The sequence below is a fragment of the Drosophila yakuba genome, chromosome 3L (genome assembly GCF_016746365.2).
Source record: "Drosophila yakuba strain Tai18E2 chromosome 3L, Prin_Dyak_Tai18E2_2.1, whole genome shotgun sequence".
Lineage (NCBI taxonomy): Eukaryota > Metazoa > Arthropoda > Insecta > Diptera > Drosophilidae > Drosophila > Drosophila yakuba.
Genome location: NC_052529.2, coordinates 4,922,731 through 4,949,144, shown reverse-complemented (window position 1 = coordinate 4,949,144; position 26,414 = coordinate 4,922,731). Strand labels below are relative to the sequence as shown.

Sequence of the window (26,414 nt, the reverse complement as noted above, 5' to 3'; positions counted from 1 at the left end):
AAACGAACGTAAGCCCAAAAGAAGCCACTGGATGAGGGCCTGCCCACGTACGAGTGCGTCAGCCGAGACGGATCGCGGTGCAATTAGCATGCCAGACACGTCCCTGACCCAATTCCGAATTGGAAGCGTAACTGCGGGCGATAATGTTACCAGCTCATGTGCCGGTGCCAGAGGATCTACGTCATGGTGCTGCCAGTGAATCACTCCGGGCGTGGAAATCCAAATCCGGGGCGTTGCCGTGCCCTGGCCGAGATCGAGATTCAAATGAAATCGAAACCCGAAGGCAAAAGGCAAAAGGCGGAACTTTCGATTTCTTTCGATGTCATCGCTTGGGCAGCCATGGTGCGTACCTGTGGATATATATATTTAAATGAAAGTTCATAGCGTACGGCGATTACTTTCTTAGCTTTTGGGATCGGCTTTGGCCAATTGGCGGCCAATCATGTTGTATCTCTCTTGGATTTGGGCATTTCTACTTAATCACTTTTTTTGGCTTGTGCCCGCTCGTTTCACTTGCCCGCTTTGAATTGGCATTTTTATGCCATTTCATCATCGGAAATTGGTGGTGGAGTGGTCCAAAAAGCCCATCTCTTTTGTGCAAAATCGAGAGTGGCGGACGACAAATTTACTTTGACGTTTGGCACTTTGGCAAATTGATCAAATTGTTGCTAGCAAATGGGCACAAAGTTGTTTGCTTTTCTTTATTTGCTTGGGTTGTGCAATGGGCAGATGGAATTACTAGCCCCAAAGGCCTTTGAAAATTGGGCTGAAATCATTAAATGAAGTTTGGTGGAAACAAGCTTAAACAGCACAAAATTGGGACATTTTCCTGGCACGAGTCTTAATTTGTTAAATAAAGTTTCGAAAGAAGTTGGGAAAAATGATTAAGTTCCATTTAAAAAATTATTACGGCCTTTAAACAATTATGGTTTGCTAACAAATAAGAGATTGTTATATCCCAATTTGACCTACTATTTTTTCGATAAAGGAATTTTAATAAAAGATATTACATTCTACATTCATACATTTCATTGAATCCCTACAAATTCTTCAAACTGTTCATTATAACAATAGGAAACTTTCTCGAGTTATTCCTACAGCAGCAGTGAATATCAATATGCATAAACAATGCCTCAAGATGCAGAATCAACACATTGTTATTTGATTTACTTTAAATTTATTTACCCTAGAAACAAAAGACTTAGGCAACGAACTTGAAACTGTAAATGACTCAATTAAAATCGAAACATTTTCTATGCGCTTCTGAGAGACAAAAGTTGCCTTTATAATCGAATTAAATTTATTTACGCTACGCACACACAAAGGTCAATAAAATGAAAATCCACACCACCCATTTCGTACACACATCGTGGCCCGTTAAGTGTGTGCATTATGTCATTAGGGATTGCATAAGCGGCTGGCGATCATAATTTAATTTTCCAATGCATTGGCCAGAATAATAATAAGCGTGGCCAAAAAGCCGTTAGCTGACTCACAGCCGGACGCGAACCCTTTTCGAATAACAATCGAAATTAGGCAATCGTTGAGGTAGTTCGCTCGATATCCGGCAGGCCACCACCGCCGATCTACGTCACCAGTTACCTTGACACCACAGAGACGGTGGGCAGAAAAAAAAAGCAAAAAGATTGGTTTTTATATATATCACTTACTTGAAAACCGCAAGAGAAAGAGAAAAAGGTGGCCAGCAGCGGCAGCAGAAAGCGGCCTGAAATGAAAAGTTGGCCGAAAACTTGTTTTTGGAATACCCGAAAACGGCATATTTTGCATTCGGCGAGGCGCTGCCGAGCAAAAGAGCGAATCTTCCAATCTTCGTGAGCTCTCTTTGCCGCTTTTTCAAGGCATCGGGCGCTCGAGCGGAGCGACAGCTCCAATGGTAAAGGGGTCAAAACTTTCACGCGATATAAAATCTTGGTTAGCGATATGGCCGGGCCGCATTTTCATTTCAACTTTGTGAGCGACGAGTTGTCTCACCAGTCGCGTCCTGTTAGCCACCTTCGCGTCCGCTGCGCGTCCCTTCGTTCCGTGATCGCAGTGCTCGGAATCGAAAATTTATAACGATTGGAATATATTTTGGCAATTTCGAATATACAAACAAGCTACAAAATCAAGTGAGCAACTCGAGACTTGCTCTTGTTTCAATTTGTGCAACGAACACATCCGAATCCTCGATTCCAGTGGAACACCCAACACTAAAAAGCAATCGTGATCCGCCGCTGTGCCATTGACTCCAGCTGAAAGGGATTAACCGAACCCAATGCAAAGGATTTAAACTGACTAAAGGTAAGAAAGTGTGACGAAATTGAAAAATAACTGGCTTGCCAAATGTGTTAGCACAGTATAGGGATCAATGAACGGATTCAAGTGTCACAGGATAGTGGTTTTAAAAGAAAATCTTAACAAATTATTTATTGAGTCTTTGGTGTCATAAATATAGTGCACTGCTATGCTGAGTACAAAAAAAAACTTATCACACAATCCCTAAAAAGAATTTCGAAAAATTACTTGCAGTAAAAACAAAAGACTTAGGCAACAAACTTGCTAGGAATGTGCTCTGTTAAAGTAAATTATTCACCTCAGAATTTTTAATATACACTTAAATATATTTATAATTTATTTGTAAAGTTGAAAGCTCTTCTCCACTTTCTGAATAATAATTAGTTATTAATAATTAAACGCTTGCTCTAAAGTCGTTAAAAGAGCTATTTTTACAAAGAAGCCGTTTTTCACACCTCAAACAAAATTAATGATCAGCCTTAGCAGTGGGCCACCTAACTGTCTATGGTCTGTCTGCCGACCATATAAGCATCTGCCCCATTCACATAACTTGTGAAGAAGCCTTCAAACACTCAACCCACAGTTCCATTTGCTTACAAAAGCGTTGCAATCACTTTGCCGAAAGAGAGAATACCAGTAAATGTTTGTTATTTTCGTTGAAAAAAGCAAATGAGTGCAGAAGAAAGCCAAAAAACACACAGCCACTTTCGTCGACGTGCATTATGCGGAAATATAACTATTATTAACAATAGTTGGTGAGCTGCTGAGGCGTGAAGCGGATAAAACTGATGTGGAACCCTTGGCTCATTAAGCTTAATTTGGATTTGCATACTCATAGCTTTCAATTGGCCAGAGAAAGAAGGCATTCAGCTATCCAGCCACCCACCACCCACTACCCAATCACCCACTTGAAACGAGATTCGAGTGGTTCGGTGGTGCAGTAGCCGGCACTCGTTCTGTGTGTCTCATGTTGCTGATTTTTCTGCTGGTGAAATTTCATCGCGTTTCGCGCGAATGAAAGTCTGAAATTATCTTGTGCCGCTTCTCATTCGCAGTTGTGGCTTCTTCTTCTGCTTCTGCTTTTGCTGCAGTTGCAGTTGCAGTCGCTGAGTTTTCCATACATACATGTATCGCAGCTTCTGCGTTGATTAATATTGCGAATTGCTTTGTTCAAAAACTGCTCCACTTTGGGCCGCCGCACATGAAAACAATTTCGCTGGGTACGCTCTATCTTGAATAAAAAAAAACACCACGATGGTAACCAGCAGATATACTTTCTGTATCTGTATCTAAGTAACAAAGTATCTGAGCCAAAGTATCTCGGGATCTCTTAGCACGCGCGCTCTTGGCCAACTGGGTTGCATTGCTCATACGCCGTGTGGGCCACTGCCTGTCAATGCTGCCCAAACATAGCGCCTGGCAATACTTTTAATTGATTCCACACAGACAGACGCCGCAGACGCAGACATTCTCATAGTGAAAGAAGCTGCACCACTTGCTGCAATAATTACTGGTTTCTCGCTCTCGACTGCATCGACTTCCATCTCCACCATCCACCATCTCCAGTGGAATCTCTGAAAACCACGGGCTCTGAAGACCACGGTAACTGGCTCTGGGACTTGGCGACAATTTCAAATTAACGGCAATTGTCTCGCCGCCTTGTGCAATTTTCACGCAGTTTTTCATGGCAGCGTGAAAATGTCAAACAACAACGGGCTAGAAAGAAAATAGAAAAGCGACCGAACTTTCATTGGCAGCTCCAGGAGTTGTGAAAACGCGATTTTCATTAACTGCCAAGAGAAAAGAATGAAATAGAATTCGAGAGAAAAATGCAACGGTAGTGGTAAAAATAAAAGTTACAATTAAAGATTTTAAAGGCAAATTCAAGTTATAAAATCAAAATATTTTAAAAGAAACTTTATACCTCCAAAATATTAACATTATTCACAAGAATTACTATTTCTTTATTAAAGCCTTCACTTGACTTTCAATCCACTTTTAATGATACCGCCAAATGAATTTCGCATATGTTATTCTCGAGAAATAATTCAATTCACTTCCATTTCCTTGGGTTTCTTTCCTTTTCACTTGGTTAACTCTGTTAACCCTCTAAATCGCGGCAGCCAACTCAGCGTTTTTCGGCTTGTTGACCACAAAATCTCATTTGGCACCATCCGCTGCACGTCACTGCCCATTTCAAGTTGCACCCAAAGCTCTTCATTAGACGCAATCAAAGTTGATTTGAAATTATCATGGAAATCATGGAAAATCAGTCAAATCAATGCCCGCCCATAGATCCATTCGTATTTCGTTTTCCTCTAATTTTTTTTCTTTTCTGATTGAGCTGCGCATTAACTCAACGAGAGTCACTCCAAAAATCGAGCAGCTTAAACGAAACATCTCAAGTAACGTATAGTATGGTATGGTAGATAGCAACTGCATGTGGGGCAGAGCGGTGTGCTGAAAAGAAATGAAAACCACTTTCTTTGCATGCATGCCACAAAGTACGAGTACGCCAACACCACACCAACACACCACTACACCAGCAAGCGGTGCCACAGAGTCGAGCAATTTGCTTGCACCACTGCGATCTGCAAGTTGCAAGTGGTGCGCTGGTGGTGGTGGTGGTGGCTCAGTGGTGCGGCGGGCAGGCAAGCGGAACAGGCCGCTCCGTGGCGACAGCCGCCGCAGCCCGAAATTGGGTCACTAATTATTTCAGAGCAAAATGCAACCGGCTTGGGCTTCGCCAACTTCATTGGATCTGTTTCTGCACGGAGCAAAAAACTATGATGTTATCTTAAGGCAACCTAATATATGTATGTCAGTACAAATTCTCAAAACTGTTCAAATTAGAATTTTTATATATTTTTTCGAGAGAACATTTTCTTTTACTTTAAATTAGTAAAAACATTACATGACATTACACTTGCCATTTCTGAAAGTGCACAAAACGCTCAGTGGCACTGCAACTTCGGTTTCAAGTTGGCTTCGGCTAACGATGCGTTGCAAGTGGCAACTGGAGGATATGCCTGCAGCTCACCCCCTTTCTTCTTCTCCTTTCTCCGCTGATCACCTTGTCGCATTTTTATTGCTTTCTTTCACCCGCCGTCTTCTTTCAACTCCATCGTTCTTTCACCGATCGGCGCTGAACTGGACCGGACAACTTGGGCAGAAAGTGCAAGCCCTTGAGTTTTTACTTTCGTTGGCTCGGCAATGGCAATAGCGGCAACCGGTTCTGCCCATTCAATGGCATCCGATTGCGATCCGATTCCCCCCTTTTGCAATTGGAGTCGTTTTTTTTTAGCGGATTTCGCGTTTACCGTTAAAAGAAATGGAAAGTAAAAATGGCAAGAGCAACAAAAGGAACCCGAAATGGGCAGGAGAATATGGGGTTTTGTGAATTATGTTAATTGTCTTGTTTCCTTTTATCTGTATCTGCATCTGCATCACTGATCCTGGCTAACGGCACTCCACTAATGATCACCGAGGGGTTACTTGCCACAACTTTTGTGCAGTTAACGGAAACAGTTAGCAGGACTTTTTCGGACTTTTTTCTTTTTGGGAAAAGTTATGGTTCACTGCAAGCTGGGGGAAATTATACAAAAAAATAATTAATTGCATATCATCACGAAGTTGAGCAATTTTAAAAGTGTTTTGGTAACAGCAAGACTTTCAAGTCTTTCAACATTTATACAAATAAGTAATAATATTTTAAGCTCCTGCACCGTTTATCTGAAAAATAGTCACTGCTTGCGAAAAATGCCGTTTACATTGGTATTTTTCTTTGCTTCCTTTGGCATGATTGCAATTTCCTCTCAATTAGCACATTTCACACCCCTTATAACGCATACCCGCATATGTTTTCCCTGGCCTTCAACCCGCAGTGTGTCAGATTAGTATGCAAATTGCTGGCGAGGCCCATTTCTGAAATTCACTTTCCCTATTTTGCGATAAATTGCGTTATCATTTTTGTACGCACATGCGCGGCGCGGCAAGGCAATTTCCCAACAGCAGCGACCAAGTGAATGGAATGCCGTCGAAGTTGCGGCTGCCACAATTTACTTTCATTTGCCACTCAGACAACACCTGAGGCAAAGTCTGCGGGCGCCTTCGCCTTATCTCATTGCTTAATTGTCGCCTTGTCGCCGAAGTGGAGCATAGAAAATTAATTGTTTGCTCCATTTTACATAATGTCCGGGCTGTGGGGCTCTTCTTATCGCCTGCGCGGTCTTAAGTTGCGAAAAACTGCGGGCTGCTCCTGTATGGTTGCAAGTTCGTTGCTTAAGTCTTTTGTTTTTTGGTATGCAAGTCGCTTGTATTTGAGGAAGTTTGTTGCCTAAGTCTTTTGTATTTAAGGAAGTTTGTTGCCTAAATCTTTTGTATTTAAGGAAGTTTGTTGCCTAAGTCTTTTGTATTATGACCAGTTCAATTCCAAATTCATTTTGCTACCTTTCCCTTATAAAATTGCACATGCCTTGCAAAATATTGGTAAACCTTTAAATTGCTTAAGAAAAATACTCTCCAAAATTATCAGTAACGACCCATCGATTACCGAATTTGTAAGCCCCATTAAACGAATGACCAAGCTGACCTAACCGATATAATCATGAAATTAAATTTACGAACCACTAACTGAAACAGTTACCGATGCAAATTAAAAAGCTTTAGAAAGAAAATCAAATTAAAGGGGAAACATATATGGGCATTTCATCAGCGAAGGTCTCTTTCAACATTCGAGCACGCTTCAGAGCTAATCGGTTTACCCTGTGTTGCCATCTGTTTATCTGTAAGAAAGAAGTTACTTAATAACCATAAAAAAGACAGTTAACTGAGGCACTCACACAAACACACACACAGACACACATACGCGAGTGAACGAAAGTAAATTGCCCTCTTACAAGAAAAAAACCTTCGGCGGCTGTTAACATTTTTGCGCTTTTTGTGCCCCACTCCTTCTCCATTGTTGCTGCTCGCTGGCGGTGCGAACAAATTTCACTTTCACAGCATCCGCGGCTCGTGATATCGACATGTGTAGTTAATTACGCATGATCCGCTGGTGGATCGAAGGGGGTTATCTGGTAGCTGGGGGCCGACGTCAATTTCTATGCCACTATGGCAAATAATATCGATCGTTTACGGCGGCCACAAACGCCGCGCCAGCCACAAATGACATTAAATTGAGTGGAAACGCTGGTCGTACCGTTACAATTTCGAAATGCTGCACTGCAAGAAGCGCGTTATGAAAAGATATATATTTTAATAACGCCATTTGGGCAACTGCCATTTATGTGACAGAGGCGTCCAGTTTAGCTTTTCGTTAATGTTCATGCATGTTTGACTATTGCCACTTAAATGGTTATTGTTATGGTAAAACAAACAATTTTGCATGCACAAAACTGCTGTAAAATTTAAAAGTTAGTGCTATCTTTAAATTTATTATATTTACTCAAGCACGTTTGCTCTTTAGATTGGATCACTTAAATCAGGTTTATATGAGATCTTTTCATATTTTTAATCAAATAATCTCAACGTGACATGTTTCTATGTCAATAAATTCTATGCAAGCATTTAATAATTAAAGCAAGTTTATGAAAAGTTTAGAAACTAGGACCGAATATAATTGTTTTCGGTGTATTAAAAGTAGTTCCACAGCATCTGCAATAGTGAAACTTTTACCGAGCAACAACCGCCTCTTGGAATCGATCCACAAACAACGAAACACATTCCAACGCATAAAACTCCCAGCTCCATTCCAAGTTCTGTTTTGTTAACCAAAGAAGTGTTTGCGGTGGCGACCGCACCTCTGTCATCTATTAGACGTTTTTTTTTTAGGAAGCCCCCATTCATCTGGGATCGCCATCTCCAGACATCAGCGATCCCATGTCCATGTCAAGAGCAGCAAATTTGTCAGCTACTCAATTAAGCAAATATCGGAGACGTATATGAAGACATATGGAAACGTATTTATATGCGCCTTACGCCCCGGGGGCTGCAAAATGCCAAAGATGAATGAAAACGAAAAAGAAGTGAGTTTTAGTTTCGACGGGGGATTTGTGAAAGCGTTCAATTAAATTAATGGACTGCAAGCAGCCGTTTTGGCAAATGCCAAAACCAAAAAATAAATGCAGCGAGTGCTGATAAATAATTACTCGGCCATGGCATTAAATGCAATTTCGTTTTCTTTTAATTGACAACCGATGTCAATGAATGAGCCTCTCTGTATATGTGTGTTCCTTATAAGGCATTTTTTGGATATGAAAATGGTACACCGAAGAAATGAGAGTTATTATCGAATTAGACCAGTCCGTGGGGCTGAAATGTGTGAAAAGTGCCTTACAATCAGAGAAATTACAGTGCCAGCTTGGCTTTTGTTTGCCTTCGTTTCGCAGGAAATGTCGTGTGCTAATGCCGGCTATCCAAATCGAGTCCTGGGGACACACGACCATTGAGATGTCCGATTCGTATCGATATCCGGCTCAGGGGGAGACCCCGAAATGTAAGCCACGTAAATTACCGAGAATTAGAACGATCCAACCGCGAGTTATGTGAGTGCCCCACTGGTGGTTCACCTAGTTTGCAATGGACCACTTCAGTTGCCATAGACCATGCACCATATTGTTTATATAGCGTCACGCATTGTCATTCAATCAATTGGCGGAGTGGAGACATCGCCACCAGTCGTCAGCCATCCAGTTTTCGTTGCATTTTCACTTGCCAGCGCTTTTCACATGATTTAATGCGCCGATACTGTAAATATATGACTGCCGGCAGAGAGAAATGAAAAATGCTGAACCCAGATCGTAAGCTAATTAGCTGAAAACAAAAGTCCCCAGTTGCACCTTTCGCCCGCGATATGTGAGCAAATAACTTTATAGTGTTAATTAAAGCGGGAAACAAAACAAGAGAAAAATATATATGTACATATATATATGCCCTTATATGCGGGATCTGTAAGAAGCGGGCGAGCGCAGAGTCAGAAAAAATAAAGAAGAAGGCGGTGAAAAACTTTCACTTGCCAAACAGCCACAATAAACAATTCCATTTGGCAGTTACACATAACAACAGCAGCAACAATGAGCTTTAAACAAGCACCATCAGCTGCTGAAAAAGAAAGATTTGTTAGCTTCTTTGGTGGCGATTGAAGTGGCTTGATAAGAAATTTCGGTTGGGGTGCCAGCAATTAGCTAGGTACAATATTAGGAAATCCAACAGAGTTTCGCCGCCTTTTTGCTAATTGCCAAAGATTTCTAGTTTTATATGCAAATTTTTGGCCATTTCCTAGGGAAGAAAGTGGCCGAGAAAATCAAATTCAAAATACCTGGTGAAATAAATGGGTAAAGCGCCGTTAAATGGTAAGCGCACTTAAACGAGCAAAATATCTGAGAGTTCATTGCTAATTTTACGATGTTTTCTGCCAGTCAAAATTACACTAATTATGATCCAGCACTGACCTAACCCATTTCTAGAGTATAGCTATTGAACTTAGTTTTTATGGGTACTGTGGAAAGATTAAAAAGCCATTTATCATTTATTTCAATCTTCTTAATAGTCTCAATATATATCTATAGGTTTTTTTATGAGAAATATAAACCATCACATTCTCTATGAGTAAGAAAACTATACTAATAGTTCTGTTCTAATATCATAAAATGAGTGTAGATATAGTTTGGCAGGTAGTCACTTATTTTATATATTAAATAGAAAGATAGGCAGTTACTTGAAATTAGAAACCCATGATTGCATAATCCAATCACCTGAAGAAGGGTGAACCCCCCGACCACTCCCCCGGCCGCTCCTTTGGCCAAAAACAATTGTCAGCCAGTTTAGTGGCATCCGTTACTGTTTCAGTGGGTTAATGGTACACTTGCTCAACGCCAACAAGCCGGTTTTCAGCGGCTGTTCGGCGGACTTTATGGCCGCCGCTTGTTAAAAACCCATTTACATGTGTTATTTTTTGGGAATAAGACCTGGGCACCCAACACCATTCCACACACAGCAACGTGTGTAAAAGTAAAAACCTAAGGCTGCAAGTTAGAGCCAAAAACAAAACTAAGATATAAAAACAAAGACAGTGCAAGCAAAAGAAGCGCGAGAGCAAGTGAAATGCGTTCGAGGCAGAGCAGCCGCTTACTTTTCCATCGCTCCGGCGGCTGTGTGAAAGCTGTCAGTCTTCGGTCTTCCAGTCTCTCGGTCTTCAGTCTTCCAGTCTTCAGTCTTTATCGGCACTCGAACGCAGGCGCACCGTCGGCATCGCATTCGGATTCGGATTCGGCATCGTTAGAGTCCAAAAAATATTACTACAACAACTGAGCTCTCTGTTAGCCAGGCCAAGACGGTATCGGGCCACTGTTAAGCCGATGGCCAAGTCATGCTAGAGTGCGACTGTTAAACGTAAGGAAAACAATCGAAAATTAATGGTTCGTCGTAAAGTGCAGCCACTGTGTGGAAAAGCAGACGCTGCGTTGGCGTTTTGGACTCGCATTTGTACTCGGATTCGTATGTTGTAGTAGTCGGCTTGTAGTCGGATTCGGATTGAAAGAAGCCAAAAAAAAAAACGTTAGCGGAGTACTGTTATAGTGAAAATAGAAAGTGGTTCCTGTTTGGTGCGCGCGAGTTTTCATTTGCTTTACATCAAATGCAGTTTTCTTTCACAGCGCGCGTATCAACTGACACCATAAGCCTGCAAACGGGCAATTGTGGCTATTAATTTGGCCACTTAATGACGGCCATAAAGTCGCATGCGTATCTATATATCTTTATATATGCACATACATATTTCTGACCAAACGGTGTGATTTGGCTTGAGCATTATGCTCATATGTGAGATAAGCTGCGTGGTTCGATAACAGTGTTTTCTAACGGCCTTACAGCTCGTGCTAAATAGCAGCGCCTTTACAACTGGCCTCAAAAATATACGTATGCAAATCGGCCGCATTGTTTACCCTTGTTCCCCTTTCTTTTCTTGCAGACGCCACACCAAAAAAATTCAAGCAGCAGTGAAGAAAGCCGCAGCGCGAGGCCGAGTAGCGAAATCCAAAAATCCACATTTTTGGTTTCCAGGGCGTCAATTTGGAATTTCAATTTCGAGCCAAACACACTCACACACACACACACATAGAACCAGATCAAAATGGGACACCTGACGCGACGCAGCAGCCTAATGGCCATAGTCCTGTGCCTGGTACTCAACACAAAGGTGAGTCGTGGGTGGCATACCCTATAGATGTTGTATAGCTCCCTAAGATTCATCTGAAAGTGCTGCGCATCATTTCGATGCGATGTGGCGTCGTACAGTTAGGAGATCTCTGTGCGGTGTGGCCCACTTTGGAGCAGCTCATTTCGTATGCAGAGCCAACCTGTAGCGGATCTCTTCACTTTCGACTCAAAGATAGACTACCGTTCGATCAATAGCGATTCGAATGCAAATCACTGCGAGTGCCTATTGACGGATTGAGTTGGCTGGCATCTTAGGTTGGAAGTTGGGAGGTTGGGTAGTCAGAAGACTACAAATGCACATAGCGGATTGCTGGCAGATCAATATCAATATCGAATCGAGAGAGTTGGCCGGTGGAAAATGTAGCAACTAAACGGCACTTTGCTAATCATTGCAATTAGAGTTGGAAAATTAGCTGAGAGAGAGAAAAACGCAGAGAAAACTCTGAGTAGAAACTAATGGAAGAGGGTGTAAGCGGGGAAGTACATATGTATATTATGACTAGAATTTATTGTACAGTGAGTTAACATTGTCTTAAAAGAGAGTTTTCAATCCCACAATGTATCTTGTGGATATAGAAAATGTTAAAGTAATTTGCAGTCAGTTACAAAGCTTAAAAATCTTAAATACCTCTAAAATGATGGACTGTCAATCAACATTAGGAGAGCCATAAATTTGGCGGATTTCTTTGGGGCTGCCGCACGCTTTCGATTGATAAGCATGGCCAAGACAAACTCCTTTCTTCCCCCTCGAAAAGAGGCAGCCTTCAGTGGGCTATTTAAAGCGCATCAATCACTGGAGGCCGATGGAAAACTGAAACACACTCACACAATCAGCGCAGTTTAGGCGATGCAATCACGTCAAGGAAAACTCAAACTCAAACGCAAAGGCAAACGCAAACTGGCCAAAGAAATTGTTGGCCAGTTGGATGGCCAAGCGCCGAGTGTCCAAGTATCCAAGTATCCAAGTATCCAACTAACCAACTGCGTGTCTGGGTGCTGAGGCGGCGAAGAAATTGCAGTTATGCTCTGATTTGTACCAGTTTTGACTTTCTTGTTTGTGGCGCATTAATTCACAGAGATTGCTTTATTATTTATTTATTGTCAGTTTTCTTTCTCCAAAGCGTCGAACGTCGAAAATAAAAAAAAAATAAAAAAAAAAGAGAGAAGAAAAATTACCAATGCCATCGCCTCGATCCTATGCGATCCGATCCAATCGATTGATCGATGTGTTTATATTGATATCTCCATCGCCAAGTGCGTGGAATGTCCAAAAAAGAAAATAGACTCGAGACGTTGTGTTTTTGTTTCTCTATTTTTTCCATTAGGTACGTTGCTTCTTTTGTTGGCCAGCTCGTTTTCCTTTGGTCATTTCACTTTCAAAATCATCTCACGACATCTCAGCGCGTGGTCACCAGCCACCGAAAGTAAAAAACCACAAATATAATAATAAATAAACAAACACAACAGCAACAGCCCACAGAAAAAGCCACACCGTCATCGTGCGGGATTTAACTTTCGGTTTTCGTGGGTCCCCCGCCGGACTTTGAGATACATCCGCTTCCCGTGCGCAGCCACAAACCCATGAAATTATCGGCCAGATGCGAAGACCCAGCCCAAGCGAAAGAAAGAAAGTGACAAAGCTCTAGAGGGCAGAGGGGGTGTGGCTCTTTCCCCGTTGTCTTACGCAATAGGTTAAACTCAATTTGAGGCTTTTAGTTTTGTATTTCGGAAATTTTTTGTAAGCGTGCCGCTCTGTCAACCATTTAATTTGGAAATACTCCAGCTCTCGTGTAATTTTCAACGCTTCGCATCGCATTTCTTGCCAAATGTCGTCGAGAGTGATTTCGGTGTCTGGCAGAGATTGCGATTGCATAACCCAAATCCAATTATATCACGGAAAAGATAACCCAAGCACACCCAAAACGAGAGCTTTCCGCAATCCTGTGATCTGAGCCGTAACTTTACTGCCTAAGTAATCGAAACGTTTATATGGGGCGGAGTGTTTGGAAATGGTTATGAAAAATAAGAGTAAAACTTTTGAGTTGACACATATCCTAAATGTGCAACACTGCGTATACGTGATGTACTTTGGTTATGATGTTGCTCATACGCACTGTTGCCGGATTTTCTGTTTAGGGAGAGACTTTCCTATATCTATCTAGCTGAGTAACTAGTTGTAGGATATTTGTAAAAAATGTTTCCCTTTTCTAATGCATTTACCCCTTGTTTTCTTTCCACAGCACCTCTCGGTGCATGGCGATGCCTCGCACATTGAGTCCGCCGCCCTGCCCCTCGAACACAGGGCCGGCTACGGTCCACCGGCGCCCATTTACGGAGCGCCCCAGGGACCACTGAGCACCGAAGCCACCAACGATGTATCCGAGGAGGCATGGCCACTCGCCAGCACCAACGACAGTCCGCAGATCAAGCACCTGCAGGTGCAGTGCGAGAAGACCCACATGCGGGTGAACATTGAGTTTGACCGGCCCTTCTACGGCATGATCTTCTCCAAGGGATTCTACAGTGATCCACACTGTGTGCACCTGAAACCCGGCACCGGCCACCTGAGCGCCACCTTCGAGATCTTCCTGAACAGCTGCGGCATGACCAGCTCGGCCAATCACAATGCCGCCGGCTATGGAGCGCCCACGCCATCGGGCAGCTATGTGGAGAACACGATCATCATCCAGTACGATCCCTATGTGCAGGAGGTGTGGGATCAGGCTAGGAAGCTGCGCTGCACCTGGTACGATTTCTACGAGAAGGCCGTTACCTTCAGGCCCTTCCAGGTGGACATGTTGCATGCGGTTACCGCCAACTTCCTGGGCGACAACCTGCAGTGCTGGATGCAAATCCAGGTGGGCAAGGGACCCTGGGCCTCCGAGGTATCGGGCATTGTGAAGATCGGACAGACGATGACCATGGTGCTGGCCATCAAGGATGATGAGAACAAATTCGATATGCTGGTGCGCAACTGTGTGGCCCATGACGGCAAGCGGGCTCCCATCCAGCTGGTGGACCAGAATGGCTGCGTTGTCAGGCCGAAGATCATGAGCAAGTTCCAGAAGATCAAGAACTTTGGACCCTCCGCATCGGTGGTTAGCTTCGCCTACTTCCAGGCCTTCAAGTTCCCCGACTCGATGAATGTGCACTTCCAGTGCGTCATCCAGGTGTGCCGCTACAACTGCCCCGAGCCCAAGTGCGGTCCCGGTTTGCCGGGTGGCGAGTACGGTCTGCCCCAGATTGGCGCCAATGGTCTGTCCGAGGAGTATGGTCCGCCAGAGGCCTATGAGCGCAATGATTTCGCCTTGGGCGGCCCCGGAGTTCTACCACCAGCTGCCTATCCGGATCCACGTCACCCTGCCTCCGATGCCACTGGTGCCTACTCTGAGAACCAACCGGATGTGGTGCCCTCGCCCCAGGCTCAGACCTCGGCGGCCGTGCCCACTGCCGACTCGGGAACCGTTTCCGGACCAGCCAGCTCGCAGTCGCCACAGCCTCAGCCCACTGGCAGCAACGAACTGGGTCTGCCGCCACCACCACTGCCGGGACAGAGCGGTCAGTACAGCACGGTGAAGCGCAAGGATGACCTGAGTGCCGGTGGCAATCTGGTTTCCCTCGGTGGACGACCCCGCTCCGTGGAGGGATTGGACGATCTGCGAGGCGTGCGCCGACGCAGGGATACCATGGACATTGTGGTGAAGCCACAGAGGATCTACAAGCGGAATGCGCAGGAGATGACCGATGTAAACACCAGCCGGATCATTCAGGTGGTGGCGCCCGGAGATGTGAACTTTGCGCTGAACAGCAATGCCAGCAACGAGACGGTGGTCATCCAGTCGGCCAGGTCCGCGGATGCGGAGACCATCTGCATGTCGGTGCCCAGCTTTGTGGGTGGATTGGTGATGCTGCTGCTCGTCCTGGCCGTCGCCTCTCTAGTCGCCGCCTTCCTCTTCGTCCGCGTGCGCCACTTCGATCGCAAGGGCGCGGGCATGGCCTATGTGAACTAAGGATCTGGAATCGGGCCAGAGGATTCATCACCATCATCAGCGACCGATCGGCGTGAACAGAAAACCAAATCAGTTTTATGTGCACTTCAGAAACACTCATTCCAAACCCATTTCCCATACCCCCATAGGCATCCTATCCTATAACTATTTATTCTTCGGTTATTTATTGAGATCCCAGAATCCACCACTTTGAAATGGTTTCCTACTTTACCACTATGCTCTATCCTTCATATGTTTCCCTAGTTTTAGGCAAAGCGAAATTGAATTGTCAGACTTGTTAAGTTTCAGTTATACCTACGAGGGATTTGAGGCCATCTGAACGAACAGATAAGCCTCGAATGTTACAATATGCAAGTTAATATCGAGAAAATAAAAAACAAACGAAGTAAAGAAGCGGCAAAGCATGGAAAAGCAGAAAATCGTTTACAATAAGTTAATATAGCAAATGTATATATTAAATTATTTATTTATTACTTTATTTGATAGCTGCGAAATAATAAAAAGTTTACTTTTATTAAACGCCGAGTGTTTTAGTGGCATCTAATAGTACCCACTATCGGGCATGGGAACCACTGATAAGGTAGCGCAAAACAAAGCTAATGCAAACTTTATCAGGGTGATGAAATGGGGCTTTGATAACAGCCTTTGTGTTGGCCGTGACTGGAAGTTTTGTTATAAACAAAAGAAGTTTGGCAAAACGAATGAATGGTCTTAAATAGAAATATTAAACAAACGCCTATTCATCTTAAATTTGCTAAGTAATAATTACCAGTCCTGATTTGTGAATTATTATGGGGGTGTGTTTAAAAGTATACTACACTCTTCTGGATTCGCCGTTAAAAACTGCATTATCACAATGATACCGAGGAAAATCATAAGTTGTGTCTGTTTACTTGCCGCGCACAAGTGCAGAGTCATGAATACAGGGAAAGAAATGTGTCTACAGATAAACACTTTTATGTTAATAAATAAAAACGCTTTTCGAGATATTGAAATGATGGGAATAAAAAATTTATAAAGTATTGATTTACCAATAGAAAAAGAAAAATAAAAACAAATTTATCTCTGCGCCAGAAAACACATCCATAGGTTCAATACAACCAACAAGTACGAATATACATGTAAATTTATTGCAAACACATATTTACATATTGATCTAATCCCTTTGAGCTTAAACACTTTAAAAACAACAGCGCACGCTAATCCGCATCTGGAATCGGATTTATGCGTGTATCCATTATAGCCGCCTGAGGTTCGTGTCCCTGGGACAATACATACGATTTCATTCAAAATTATTGACTACATCTAGGTTGAACTAAAGCGAATTAGCACTCAAAATTGTAACAATTGATAACAGTGGTGGTGTCTATCTACGCGGCACGAGCGTCATTGATGGTGGAGGGCACATGCACTTCCAGACCCTCCATGTCCTTCGACAGGGTGATCTGGCAGCCCAGTCGCGAGGTGTCCGTCAATTCGTAGGCCAAATCCAGCATGTCCAGCTCCTCATCACCGGGTTTGTCCGGCAGTTTCTCGAAGTCGCTTGTCTTGAAGATCAGGTGGCAGGTGGAGCAGGTCAGGGTGCCCTCGCAAGCACCGAAGCCATCAAGATCCACATTGTTGTTGACCACCACGTCCAGCAGGGAGTCGCCCACTTTGCCGGACGTCTTGATCTTGTCCCCGTTGGCACGCACGAAGGTTATGTTAACACTGCAAAGAGAGATTGGTCAATGTTTACGTTGCTCTGGCAATGTGGAGCTACCATTGTAGTGATCATGGGGTGGGGGATACTCACACATCTTTCGTTTTCAGGGCCAATCCCGCCGAGAAAGTGCGCGTTGCGATCGGCGATCGCAAATTGAGGCTGCGTAGCGCCAATCTGGAGGCAGCTCTGCAAGAGTTGATGACTAGCATTCTGGTAGGGATTCCTAAGCAATCTCTTTCTATAACTGATCACACGCACCCACTCGTGTCGCTGCGATCGGTTGTTAAATAATAAAGAAATCAATTTAATTTTGTAAAACGTGAAGTTGCGTGTGACCGTATTGGACTTTCTGAAAAAAGTCGCCTTGCCTTTAACATACTAAAAAGTAACATCCAGCTGCATAAACAGATGGTTTTTATTTAATTAGTATTTAATACAAAATTGTAATATTAAAAATATTAATTTTAAAATAACTTTGTATGTATAACTTTTTAAATATAATAAAACAACAAGTTTCTGTATATAACTTAACTACTTCGTTTTGTTTTGCTTTGGTGGTTCTAGTGTGAACACACTAAATACTGAAACAGGGATGCGATAGCCAGTAAAGATAGATAGCCAATATTCACCTGCAGGCAGACAACCCTGTGCGTCAAAACAAGAAGATTTAGGAGTAGAATAAATTGAATTACGTTTTAAAGCCTAAACAATGAGCGTCTTGGACAAAGTTGCGGACTACTTCACAGGCGAGGCGTCCAGGAACAGGAACACCTCCATAATAGCCGGACTTCTGGTAAAGTAACAACCGCAGACAAAGAACCAGCCGCCTGACAGTGCAACTTTTTTTCTTTAGTTTTTTGCAGGATGGTGGGTTCTTATCGACGCCATGTCCATCGACCTCAAGCACCAGATTACCACAGGACATGTCTTCATTGGCATCTTCGGCACCATCAGCTTCTGCATGGTGAACGCAGTGAAGGGGGAACATGTAAGAAACAGCACCCACTTATCATTGGGTTTAACAAGTGACTCACTCCTTTTGTTTTGTGCGCAGATTTCGGAGGAGAACTCTTCGGAGTCCGGTGCCAGGATAGCAAAGATCTGGCTGCTTGTGGGCTTCCTAATGGGCTTCGCCTCCATCATTGCCGCCATCTGGGTGATGATCGACGACTTCATCAACAATGGTAAGGATTAAGCAATGATTTGTGAATCCCTAAGCTGAATTGCACCCACTAATCGTTTTCAGAAAAGAAGGAAGGCTGGTTTGGTGTGGCTCTGCTGATGCAGAACGTATTCATCCTGTTCGCCAGTTTGATCTACAAGTTTGGACGCAACGAGGAGGAGTGGAATGAGTAGAGCTTCCATCGAAAATATTGCACACGGGAACGCTGCTTTTAGTATCTAGACTCATACGTACATATTCAGGAGTCCAAGGAGTTTATGCTTGAGGCCGAGGACACCATCACCCGCAAAGCCTCACCCCAGTTTAAAGCATAAATTGTACAACTCTGTTTCTGTTCAGATTCGTAAGAATCGTTGAAGGCGTAAGGATTTCCCCTTATTACTTCCGATTGTGTCACTTTGAGTCGGAATAGGGCGCAGAGCAGGGCCAATAATCTCATTTATATTTAACATAATAAACGACAAGTCACTTGCGTAAGGCCACCTTTGAGCTGTGCTTTATTTTCAGGCAGAGAGCGTTGTGAGTAGCAACAGGACGATCAACCCATGCCGCCCGCTGCCCCGACTACATCTACAAGGATAGCGACCGTTAAGAGGAAAGGTTTAATAGCTTGTCAAACTTGTGCATCGTACGCGTCAATGGGACACTCGTGCTCGTTTTGCAAGCACCACTGCGGCTGCATGGCCTCCGCACCCAGACCGTTGTCCACCAGTCGCTGGCGATGCAGCAGCAGACGTGACTCGGCCTGGCGCCAACCCTCGCCAGGATTTGACCACAGTCGTTCGGCCAAGGCACTGGCCCTGGGCCAGAAGCGGTTATCCAGGGTGTGCTCGTCGATCTGCTCCGACCAAATGGCTCCTTCCGCGCCCAAGACATGATGCTCGTAATCGCCGGCAATGGATTTCAAGCTGTTGTCGTACACCTTCTGCCAGCCAATGTAGGGGGAGCACCAGTTGTTGCCATCGGTCACCCAGCCAGCTCCGCCGCAGTCCAAGTACAGAGCATCGTAATTGGACACAATGATCTTGTAGCCGCGCTCCAGAATCTTCTTTACCTTCGGATCTGCACCAGTGGTCCAGATCTGAATGATGTAACGCTCTGGGTTCAGATACTCGTCGATGAAGGGCTCCTCGGTGAGTCCACTAGTCCACAGAATGATGGGCGTGTGCGTACCATTGGCCACCTTGTCCACGCGACCGAGAGCCTCCGTCTGGAAGTGTCCCCACAAGCGCATGAAATCGGCGGTCTCCAGCCCCCATCCCTGCTGCTTCATCCACTTCTGGATGGGCTGGCTGCTGTTCCAGCAGCTGGTGGACACTTCATCGCCGCCCATGTGGAAGACATCCGGGTTGAACTGTTCGAACATGGTGCCGTAAATGTCCTCCAGCACATCGTACATTTCGTTCACAGTCGGATCCAGTTGGCCACACGGTGGCTCCACGCAGAAAGACTTCCATGGCTGAGCATTGAAGCAGGCGGTCATGTTCTTGTGCTGCCAGCCCTCACCCACATGGGCAGGTGCATCGAACTCTGGCATAACACGGATGCCTCGCACTCGGCCGTACTCCACAACCTCGGCCACATCCCGACGGGTGTACACCTGGCGTTGGGAATAGGCACCCAGCTTGTGCAGCTCTGGCCGCTTCTTCACCTCCAGTGGGAAGCTGTGCGAGTCCGTGATGTGCCAGTGGAAGGTGTTCAGTTTGACCAAGGCCATGCCCTCTAAGGATGAAATAGGATACTCATTGAGTCAATGGAAAATATACCCCTCCTCTGCCTCTTCCCTGAACCAATGCCTTACCCAACGTCCTCTTGATGGACTTCACGGAGTAGTAGTTACGGGAGGTGTCCAGGAGCAATCCACGCCACTTGTACACCGGAGCATCGTTGATGGTGGCGTTGGCAGTTACCTGAACCTCGCGGCGGATGTCATCGTAGACAATCAACTGGGCCAGGGTCTCCAGACCATGACGGGCTCCAAAGAAGTTGGCTGCGGTAATGTTGGCCAGCACATGACCCGAAGCATCCGTATCAATGTCCAAAGCATAGCTCTCGTCCGTTTCCAGAGTGAGTCTGGCCGGAGTCGGCTCATCCGGAGTATTGATGTTCACAGTCATGCGGTAGCCACCTCGTGCGAGAACCTTGCGATCAGGTATCTGGGCGTCCAGCATCTCCATGAAGCGATCCTCAGCCGCTCGCCATAGCTTCTGCTGCCGGGCCGTTCCATTGAAATTGAAGTCGATGAAGGAGATGTCCACCTGGCGCATCAACGTGTCCAGACGCACAGTACCCGTGGGCTTGGGCCACAGGGTGCCGATGGAGCTGCCGCAGAAGAGCCGGCACACGGGCAGACTAATGGCCTTGGCGTAGTTCTCCTCGCTGAGCTCCACCTTCTGGCAGAAGCCACTGCGGCACTCGTAGCCGTAAACCAAGTCACTGAATGGGGGCGGGGCAAACAAGGCAAAGAGAAAGTCAGTGACTGATCTAGATTTCAAATATACGAGGTTTAATCACTTACTCTGAGCCGTGAGCCGTCAGTTGAGACACCAGGGCCAGGAGCAGGGCCACTCCAAGTGCAGTCCGCGTCCACATCATTTCGTCCACCTCAACACAGAAACTCTCAAAGCCAACTGGCGAATGCTTTGGGAATTACAATTAAACAAATTGAGTATTTCAAAACAAGTTTTTGCCACCGAGTAGAGAGCTCATTGTCCGTGCCAAAGAGTAAAGCCAAGTAAACAATGAACCGGATTTCCTACAAGCCCACTTTTGAATACCCTAACTCTTTGATAAAACAAATAAATGGTATAACGATTGTTTGTAAAATGACTGACACACGCGTCGCATGAGCAATATTTGCTAAATGTTGTTAATATTAAAATTGATTTCTTTAGATTATCTTAATAGATTACAAATGATTATTAATAACTATATTCTTAGATTGCAACACATAGATTATTTTGTTGATAATAGATAATTTGTTGCTATCAACCCGCACACAAAAAGGATGGTTAACAAAGGCTGTTAACAATAATCCACCGCCGTACCAAAATATATGTAGGTTATTCCAAATCGATTCCAACTGAACTTGGCTGCTGTTCAGTGCAGACTAAAGCTACGGCTTCCCCCTGTTGCCAATTTATCTGCCCACCAGCATCGATTCTTGGCCTCTCTCACACACACACAACCAGCCAGGTGTGGAAAGCAATGGGGAATGTCAGGAAAAGATTACATAGTTTTGCTTTTTAATTATCTTTCCCTCTACCGGGCGTCATATTTTTAAGTTCAAAGCCACTGGCAGAACAGCAATCTGGTACTATAAATCTTGAGGATTGAGTTTTCGGCCACAACGGACTCTCAATTAGATTGCCGGTGGGTAAACAAATTTATAACATCCAGCTTCGAGTGCACTTAATTCCATTGAGAGTTGTTTTTATTTGTATAATCTAATGTATTTATTCTACGTTGGGTTCACACCCTTCAGCGTTAGTGTGTTATCCTCGTAGACTTCCAGAACATCGGCCAAATGTTCGTTGTCCCTGGGTTTCTTGAACTGCCGCTTCTTGTTGGCCGCCTTCTTGCGCTTGGGAACTGGTTTCTTGAGGCCATGGTCCTGCATGGAGCGAATGCCCTGCTTCTCGAGGTACTCGTCGATCTTGGCGTCGTCCATGGCATCGACCGTAGCCGAGCGCCATAGCTTCTGGAATTCATCGTCCACCTGAAGATAATTGAATGCAATTGACTTTGATTAGCTGGGATTTCACAAGTTTGTGTTCATAACCCACCGAAAAGTTAGCTGTTCTGTCGTTGTAGAATAGAATCTTCTTTTTGTCAATGGGTCTAATAATGAAAAGTATTTCTGCTGCTCGGTTTTTCAGCACCTTTTCGCAGTGTGGCAGAGATTCCTGGACATCGTCGAGCAAAATGCCGCCCAGGCCCTTCAAATCGTGCTGCTTAAGCAGACGCATCAGTGTTTTGCCATCCTTGATCTTGTAGACTGGCTTGAAACTGAACTTGGTGCCACAGGGACTGGCCTCCACCTTGGGATTGTTGTGCAGAGCCTCGCTAGCAAGCCACTAAATTATAGGAATAGTGGTTAATACCCTCCCAAAACTTATTATGCACTGCAACTAACATTCTTCACGGATTGCCCAATGTCCAGCTGGTTGGTCTCGTCCAGAATCTCGTCGATGGTCAGTGGATGATCGTCGCCGTCCTGGTGACGTGTGCGCATGAATTTCACAATCTTGGCCAGCACTCCAAAGCGGTACTGGGAACTGCCGGACATGGTCTTGTATCTAAGTATGGATTACAAGAGTACCACATGGTTGAGACCCATTTCTGGCCGTACAAAAGCCCTCAAGGAACTCACGTTGTGGCGTCCAGCTTGGGAGCCGTGGGCGGACGCATTTTGCGCTTGGATTCATCACTGGACGGAGGTGGAGCTGGTCTATCGGGCTTGGACTTCTTTTCGACGCTATTTTGAAAGGATAACATGTCATTTTCAAGAAATAATCTTCATCAGAGGAGCCACAAGTGCGGTACTCACGTGGGCGTGGCCATCGCCCGCTTTTTGAAGGCCTCGCGCTCGCGAAGCAGTGCTGGATCCATTTCGAATGTATTTCTTATTATTTAACTCTAAGAAAAATAGCTCTTTACTGCGTGAAATCAACAATTTACAAAATCTAAACAAAAAGCAGCACAGCTGTCGGTGGAACCGGAACTTACCAGGGCTGCGAAGCTGGAGTTGTACATGGGAACCATTTCGGAACTGGTTCATCATAAACCCTTTCAAGAAGTCCGTTGGCTTTTTAAACCATTTCTTTTATATATATGATAAAATGAGCATTAAAAGAAGAATAATCGAGCATTGAAAGGGTTACCCAACAAAACCTTTTATTTGATTTAGAGCATGCGTTATTTTTCGATCCGTTTCCAAAGAAAACCATTATTTGATCCATTTATTTTTATTTATTTTAGGGCTTATACAGTAAAATATCGTTTTTTTTTTAATCTAATATATGAAAAGACTTATTTTCACGCACGGCTTTATCGTGGGTTTACGAGATAGAGTTAATACTCTGGTGAAATTCATTGCGTTTGAATTTATTGCTTGGCTGAATCTCGTCGGAATACGTTAGTAATAGTTCAAGTTACACAGAGTTCGTTCCTGTATCACGGCTAGATTCAAAAGTCCCCTAAGCGGTATGTTTACAGAAATATATATGACACCATATATGGATAGTGTATATAGCAAGCATTGCGGTTTCGTTGGCTCCGTTTAAAAGGTCGTACGAAAAAGGGTCTTTCTACGAGTGCTCTGTACGAGGCCCACTTGAGTTAGTCAATAGTAGAGTCAACGGGTGTGGTGATTTCGTTGGCTCGTTTGGTTTGTTCACCCGGGTACGGTCTCCGGTCTTCGTTCGCCGTTTCCGTTTCCGTTCTGCGTTCTCCAGTCCTCGTGGTTCTTGTGGATATTCCGTTAAGAGAGTGTTGTTGTGGTGGTGGTTCTTGTTTGGTTATTGGTTGGTTGTTGCGTGGTTGCGTTGTTGGTGGTTGGTTGTCAGTTCAACTGTTTTGACTGTTTCGACTGTTTTTATCGGACTGTATGCTCAAGTTAGTTACGTACTCGTACATTGCGTTCTCTGTAAGTTCTTGGTTGTCAGTGGGTCTGTGGAGATAGAAAGATAAAAATGGTTTGGCTTATTATGTTCGCGCTCAGTGGGCGTCATGGGTAACGTGGACATCGATGGCCAACCGGTGCACAGGGCAAGTGCAGCAAGTGGTTGACCCCACCAAAAGCTCTCGGCACACGAGCGTTAGGCGAATGCGTAACTTAAATTGTTAAAAGGTTTCGGTTTGGAATTTGCACAGCTACTTACCTCGGACCACGGCTCACACACTCAGTCCAACTATGGCTACATAAATAGATACGGCAGTTATGCATTCTCAACTGGCTACTTACACTCAATTCCGCCTTAAACGCTTGCGACCGCCATCATCGCCATCGGATCCACTGCGCTCCTCAGCCTCCATTACCTGATATGAGATAAAAATTGATTGATTGAATACACGTACAATATAACACAAGTACAAGATACACACCTTGATTTTGGTGCCGCAAATTTCGGCTCCATTTAGGGTGCGAATGGCCATTTGAGCACTTTCGACCTCCGCATACTTGACGTAGCCGCAGTTCTTGTTGGGCAGCAGGTAGACATCGATCAGTCCCGACCAGCAAGAGAATATGTTTTTCAAGATCGAATGCGGCAAGTTCTGATGGTTGATAAGAAACAATGTTTATAACTAATGCAAATTGGACACGGTACAGTGGCACCTACCGCTGAGAGCACAATAAACAGTCGCTGGGCCACCTGCTCGTCCGGCGATGCCAGTGGCTGAGTTGGGGGCAAAGGCACATTGCAGATGGCATCCTTTTTGGTGCGCTCTAAAATAAAAGACCACATTAAATCTAGGCATAGGAGAGAGCATGCATTTAAAGCCAAGAAAGCGTAAAAAATAAACCAAACAAAAGAGTTTAATAATTGGCTACAGGTGGTGCCGCGGCCTGTAACCCTTGATTGATTTAACTGGCGTACTGTCTATGAAGGACGTGTCCATTCGAGATGAGCTCATTCCATTGACTTTGACAATGATGCGTTCGCCCATTGGGTACTCCAATCCATGAAGTTTGTCCCTAAAATAGAATAAAGTTAGGGCCTTGATAAAAAAAGAGTTTTAGAGCTAAGTTTACTTGGCATAAATGGCGGCTTCTGGGTTGTCATACACCACTAAGGCCTCATTGGTGCGCGGTCCATCTGCAATGGGGATTACAATTAGCTTTAAAGGTAATTGGAACCTACACCAGACTGTTTACGTACGTTCCCGCATGATTTGGCAATAGTCCAAGCCGGGTATGATGTCGAAGAGACGCCATAGCTGATCCTGGTTGACGCAGTTGCTCACGTTGACCTCCAGGCAGGAGGGCTGGGCCACTGGGACATTCTGCATGCGCAGGAAGGCCGCCATGTCGTTGTTCTGCGACACATTCCAGTCGTTGTTGTAGCTGCTGCCGCCGCCGCCTCCGCTGCTGCCACCGCCTCCATTAAAATTAGAATTGCCACGTCCCGAGCTGTTATACAAAGAATTATCCTCGGGTAGACGACCGTACTGATCCCTCTGTGTGCGTGAAGAACTCTTAGGCTCGGCAAAAACAGCTCTATACTTGGCGGAGCAGTTCTCGAAAGCCACAGCTGCATAGTAGAACCTGTGTATTGAGATTAGATTAGTTATGGCTTGGACAATTGGCAACGGCTGCATTCGCCACGCACTTGGTGAAGCGGACATATCCAAAGCCCTTGGGATTGCCATTGTTCTTCTCCTTGACAATTGTGACAGATTCCACATCGCCCCACTGGGAGAATTCCTCGCGAATATCCTCCTCGGTGGCTGTTTTGGGGATTACTATGAAGAGTCTCACGTACTTCTCCTGCTCGTTCTCAGACTTATTCGAGCCCTGATTGCGACTGAAAGAAGGGGGTAGCGGTTAGGCCATGTTCTTGGGTACCAGTACTCAAGGCAAATCTCACTTGGCTGCCACCAGGACTTTGAGGGTGCGATCCATCTTGCCAATGGTCTTGCCGTTCATCTCCTCCTGCGCCTTGGCCGCATCCGAAGTCTTGGAGAACTTGACGTAGGCGATTCCCTTGTTCTCCTGCGTGTGCTTGTCCTTTACCACCCAAATATCCTCGATTTCTCCGTATGGCGAGAAGGCCTCACGGAAATCCTCCTCTGTGTGCGCCTTGTTGCAAATGATGAATAGCCGCGACATCGGCGGATCATCGTCGTTTGAGTACTCCTGGCCGCCACGTCCTCCGCCACTGCGCGATTGTGATCTGTAGTCTGACATGCTTCTGATTTATCTTTGTTTTCCGCTCTGCTGAAATTATTTGCACTTCGACTTTTTTCGCTTTTGCCGCTTTGATAGCGTATACATACAAGATAG

At 44.8% G+C, this 26,414-nt stretch overlaps 6 protein-coding genes across 11 annotated transcripts; 2 read left to right on the top strand and 4 right to left on the bottom strand.

The window, feature by feature from the left end:
* The first annotated feature begins 1,952 nt into the window (after positions 1 to 1,952).
* LOC6532953 lies at positions 1,953 to 16,038 on the top strand. Of its 2 annotated transcripts, none has more exons than XM_015194235.3 (3): positions 1,953 to 2,301; positions 11,264 to 11,491; positions 13,752 to 16,038. In XM_015194235.3, the coding sequence occupies exons 2-3, from the start codon at positions 11,426 to 11,428 to the stop codon at positions 15,519 to 15,521; spliced, it is 1,836 nt and encodes a 611-aa protein (XP_015049721.1). In that variant the 5' UTR covers positions 1,953 to 2,301; positions 11,264 to 11,425; the 3' UTR covers positions 15,522 to 16,038. The 2 variants fall into 2 exon arrangements, with proteins under 2 accessions (XP_015049721.1, XP_002093688.1); XM_002093652.4 differs by lacking the exon at positions 1,953 to 2,301 and adding an exon at positions 10,530 to 10,686.
* Positions 16,039 to 16,611: 573 nt separating this feature from the next.
* Positions 16,612 to 17,578, bottom strand: LOC6532952 (adrenodoxin-like protein 2, mitochondrial). Its single transcript, XM_002093651.4, has 2 exons — positions 17,317 to 17,578; positions 16,612 to 17,231 (listed from the first exon to the last, which is right to left on the bottom strand). Exons 1-2 carry the CDS (start codon positions 17,433 to 17,435, stop codon positions 16,892 to 16,894), a joined length of 459 nt encoding a protein of 152 aa, XP_002093687.2. The 5' UTR covers positions 17,436 to 17,578; the 3' UTR covers positions 16,612 to 16,891.
* Positions 17,579 to 17,850: 272 nt separating this feature from the next.
* Positions 17,851 to 18,886, top strand: LOC6532951 (transmembrane protein 50A). Its single transcript, XM_002093650.4, has 4 exons — positions 17,851 to 18,019; positions 18,080 to 18,214; positions 18,281 to 18,410; positions 18,473 to 18,886. The coding sequence occupies exons 1-4, from the start codon at positions 17,936 to 17,938 to the stop codon at positions 18,580 to 18,582; spliced, it is 459 nt and encodes a 152-aa protein (XP_002093686.1). The 5' UTR covers positions 17,851 to 17,935; the 3' UTR covers positions 18,583 to 18,886.
* LOC6532950 (chitooligosaccharidolytic beta-N-acetylglucosaminidase) lies at positions 18,879 to 21,589 on the bottom strand. 3 transcript variants are annotated; one of them, XM_015194234.2, is made up of 4 exons: positions 21,457 to 21,589; positions 20,928 to 21,049; positions 20,211 to 20,845; positions 18,879 to 20,131 (listed from the first exon to the last, which is right to left on the bottom strand). In XM_015194234.2, the coding sequence occupies exons 2-4, from the start codon at positions 21,002 to 21,004 to the stop codon at positions 19,023 to 19,025; spliced, it is 1,821 nt and encodes a 606-aa protein (XP_015049720.1). In that variant the 5' UTR covers positions 21,005 to 21,049; positions 21,457 to 21,589; the 3' UTR covers positions 18,879 to 19,022. The 3 variants fall into 3 exon arrangements, with proteins under 3 accessions (XP_015049720.1, XP_039230898.1, XP_039230897.1); XM_039374964.2 differs by lacking the exon at positions 21,457 to 21,589 and having other exon boundaries at positions 18,879 to 18,979; positions 19,042 to 20,131; positions 20,928 to 21,152; XM_039374963.2 differs by lacking the exon at positions 21,457 to 21,589 and having other exon boundaries at positions 20,928 to 21,151.
* A 226-nt stretch (positions 21,590 to 21,815) lies between these two features.
* LOC6532949 (general transcription factor IIE subunit 2) lies at positions 21,816 to 23,133 on the bottom strand. Its single transcript, XM_002093648.4, has 5 exons — positions 22,959 to 23,133; positions 22,782 to 22,886; positions 22,545 to 22,707; positions 22,195 to 22,485; positions 21,816 to 22,127 (listed from the first exon to the last, which is right to left on the bottom strand). Exons 1-5 carry the CDS (start codon positions 23,018 to 23,020, stop codon positions 21,870 to 21,872), a joined length of 879 nt encoding a protein of 292 aa, XP_002093684.1. The 5' UTR covers positions 23,021 to 23,133; the 3' UTR covers positions 21,816 to 21,869.
* Positions 23,134 to 23,326: 193 nt separating this feature from the next.
* LOC6532948 (RNA-binding protein 45) lies at positions 23,327 to 26,411 on the bottom strand. Of its 3 annotated transcripts, none has more exons than XR_001454080.3 (9): positions 25,999 to 26,411; positions 25,741 to 25,935; positions 25,291 to 25,676; positions 25,164 to 25,227; positions 25,009 to 25,106; positions 24,751 to 24,857; positions 24,515 to 24,685; positions 24,292 to 24,448; positions 23,327 to 24,080 (listed from the first exon to the last, which is right to left on the bottom strand). XR_001454080.3 is itself a non-coding variant. In XM_015194233.3 (9 exons), the coding sequence occupies exons 1-8, from the start codon at positions 26,316 to 26,318 to the stop codon at positions 24,377 to 24,379; spliced, it is 1,413 nt and encodes a 470-aa protein (XP_015049719.1). In that variant the 5' UTR covers positions 26,319 to 26,411; the 3' UTR covers positions 23,327 to 24,080; positions 24,375 to 24,376. The 3 variants fall into 3 exon arrangements, 2 of the variants coding, with proteins under 2 accessions (XP_015049719.1, XP_002093683.1); XM_015194233.3 differs by having other exon boundaries at positions 24,375 to 24,448; XM_002093647.4 differs by having other exon boundaries at positions 23,327 to 24,448.
* Between the last annotated feature and the right edge of the window lie 3 nt (positions 26,412 to 26,414).

Bases quoted from the DNA above. Each gene is read 5' to 3' on its own strand.
- LOC6532948 (XM_002093647.4), bottom strand. From the start codon at position 26,318: ATGTCAGACTACAGATCACAATCGCGCAGTGGCGGAGGACGTGGCGGC. The intron at 24,686-24,750 runs GTAGGTGCCACT...ATCAACCATCAG, and splicing joins TGTTTATTGTGCTCTCAGCG to AACTTGCCGCATTCGATCTT. The intron at 24,449-24,514 runs GTGTGTATCTTG...ATCTCATATCAG, and splicing joins TTTGCGGCACCAAAATCAAG to GTAATGGAGGCTGAGGAGCG.
- LOC6532953 (XM_015194235.3), top strand. From the start codon at position 11,426: ATGGGACACCTGACGCGACGCAGCAGCCTAATGGCCATAGTCCTGTGC. The intron at 11,492-13,751 runs GTGAGTCGTGGG...TTCTTTCCACAG, and splicing joins GCCTGGTACTCAACACAAAG to CACCTCTCGGTGCATGGCGA.
- LOC6532949 (XM_002093648.4), bottom strand. From the start codon at position 23,020: ATGGATCCAGCACTGCTTCGCGAGCGCGAGGCCTTCAAAAAGCGGGCG. The intron at 22,887-22,958 runs GTGAGTACCGCA...CTTTCAAAATAG, and splicing joins CGGGCGATGGCCACGCCCAC to CGTCGAAAAGAAGTCCAAGC. The intron at 22,486-22,544 runs GTTAGTTGCAGT...CCTATAATTTAG, and splicing joins TTGGGCAATCCGTGAAGAAT to TGGCTTGCTAGCGAGGCTCT.
- LOC6532951 (XM_002093650.4), top strand. From the start codon at position 17,936: ATGAGCGTCTTGGACAAAGTTGCGGACTACTTCACAGGCGAGGCGTCC. The intron at 18,020-18,079 runs GTAAAGTAACAA...TTTTTTCTTTAG, and splicing joins CCATAATAGCCGGACTTCTG to TTTTTTGCAGGATGGTGGGT. The intron at 18,215-18,280 runs GTAAGAAACAGC...TTTTGTGCGCAG, and splicing joins ACGCAGTGAAGGGGGAACAT to ATTTCGGAGGAGAACTCTTC.
- LOC6532950 (XM_039374964.2), bottom strand. From the start codon at position 21,004: ATGATGTGGACGCGGACTGCACTTGGAGTGGCCCTGCTCCTGGCCCTG. The intron at 20,846-20,927 runs GTAAGTGATTAA...GCCCCCATTCAG, and splicing joins CTGACGGCTCACGGCTCAGA to TGACTTGGTTTACGGCTACG. The intron at 20,132-20,210 runs GTAAGGCATTGG...TTTCATCCTTAG, and splicing joins GTCCATCAAGAGGACGTTGG to AGGGCATGGCCTTGGTCAAA.
- LOC6532952 (XM_002093651.4), bottom strand. From the start codon at position 17,435: ATGCTAGTCATCAACTCTTGCAGAGCTGCCTCCAGATTGGCGCTACGC. The intron at 17,232-17,316 runs GTGAGTATCCCC...CTCTCTTTGCAG, and splicing joins GCCCTGAAAACGAAAGATGT to TGTTAACATAACCTTCGTGC.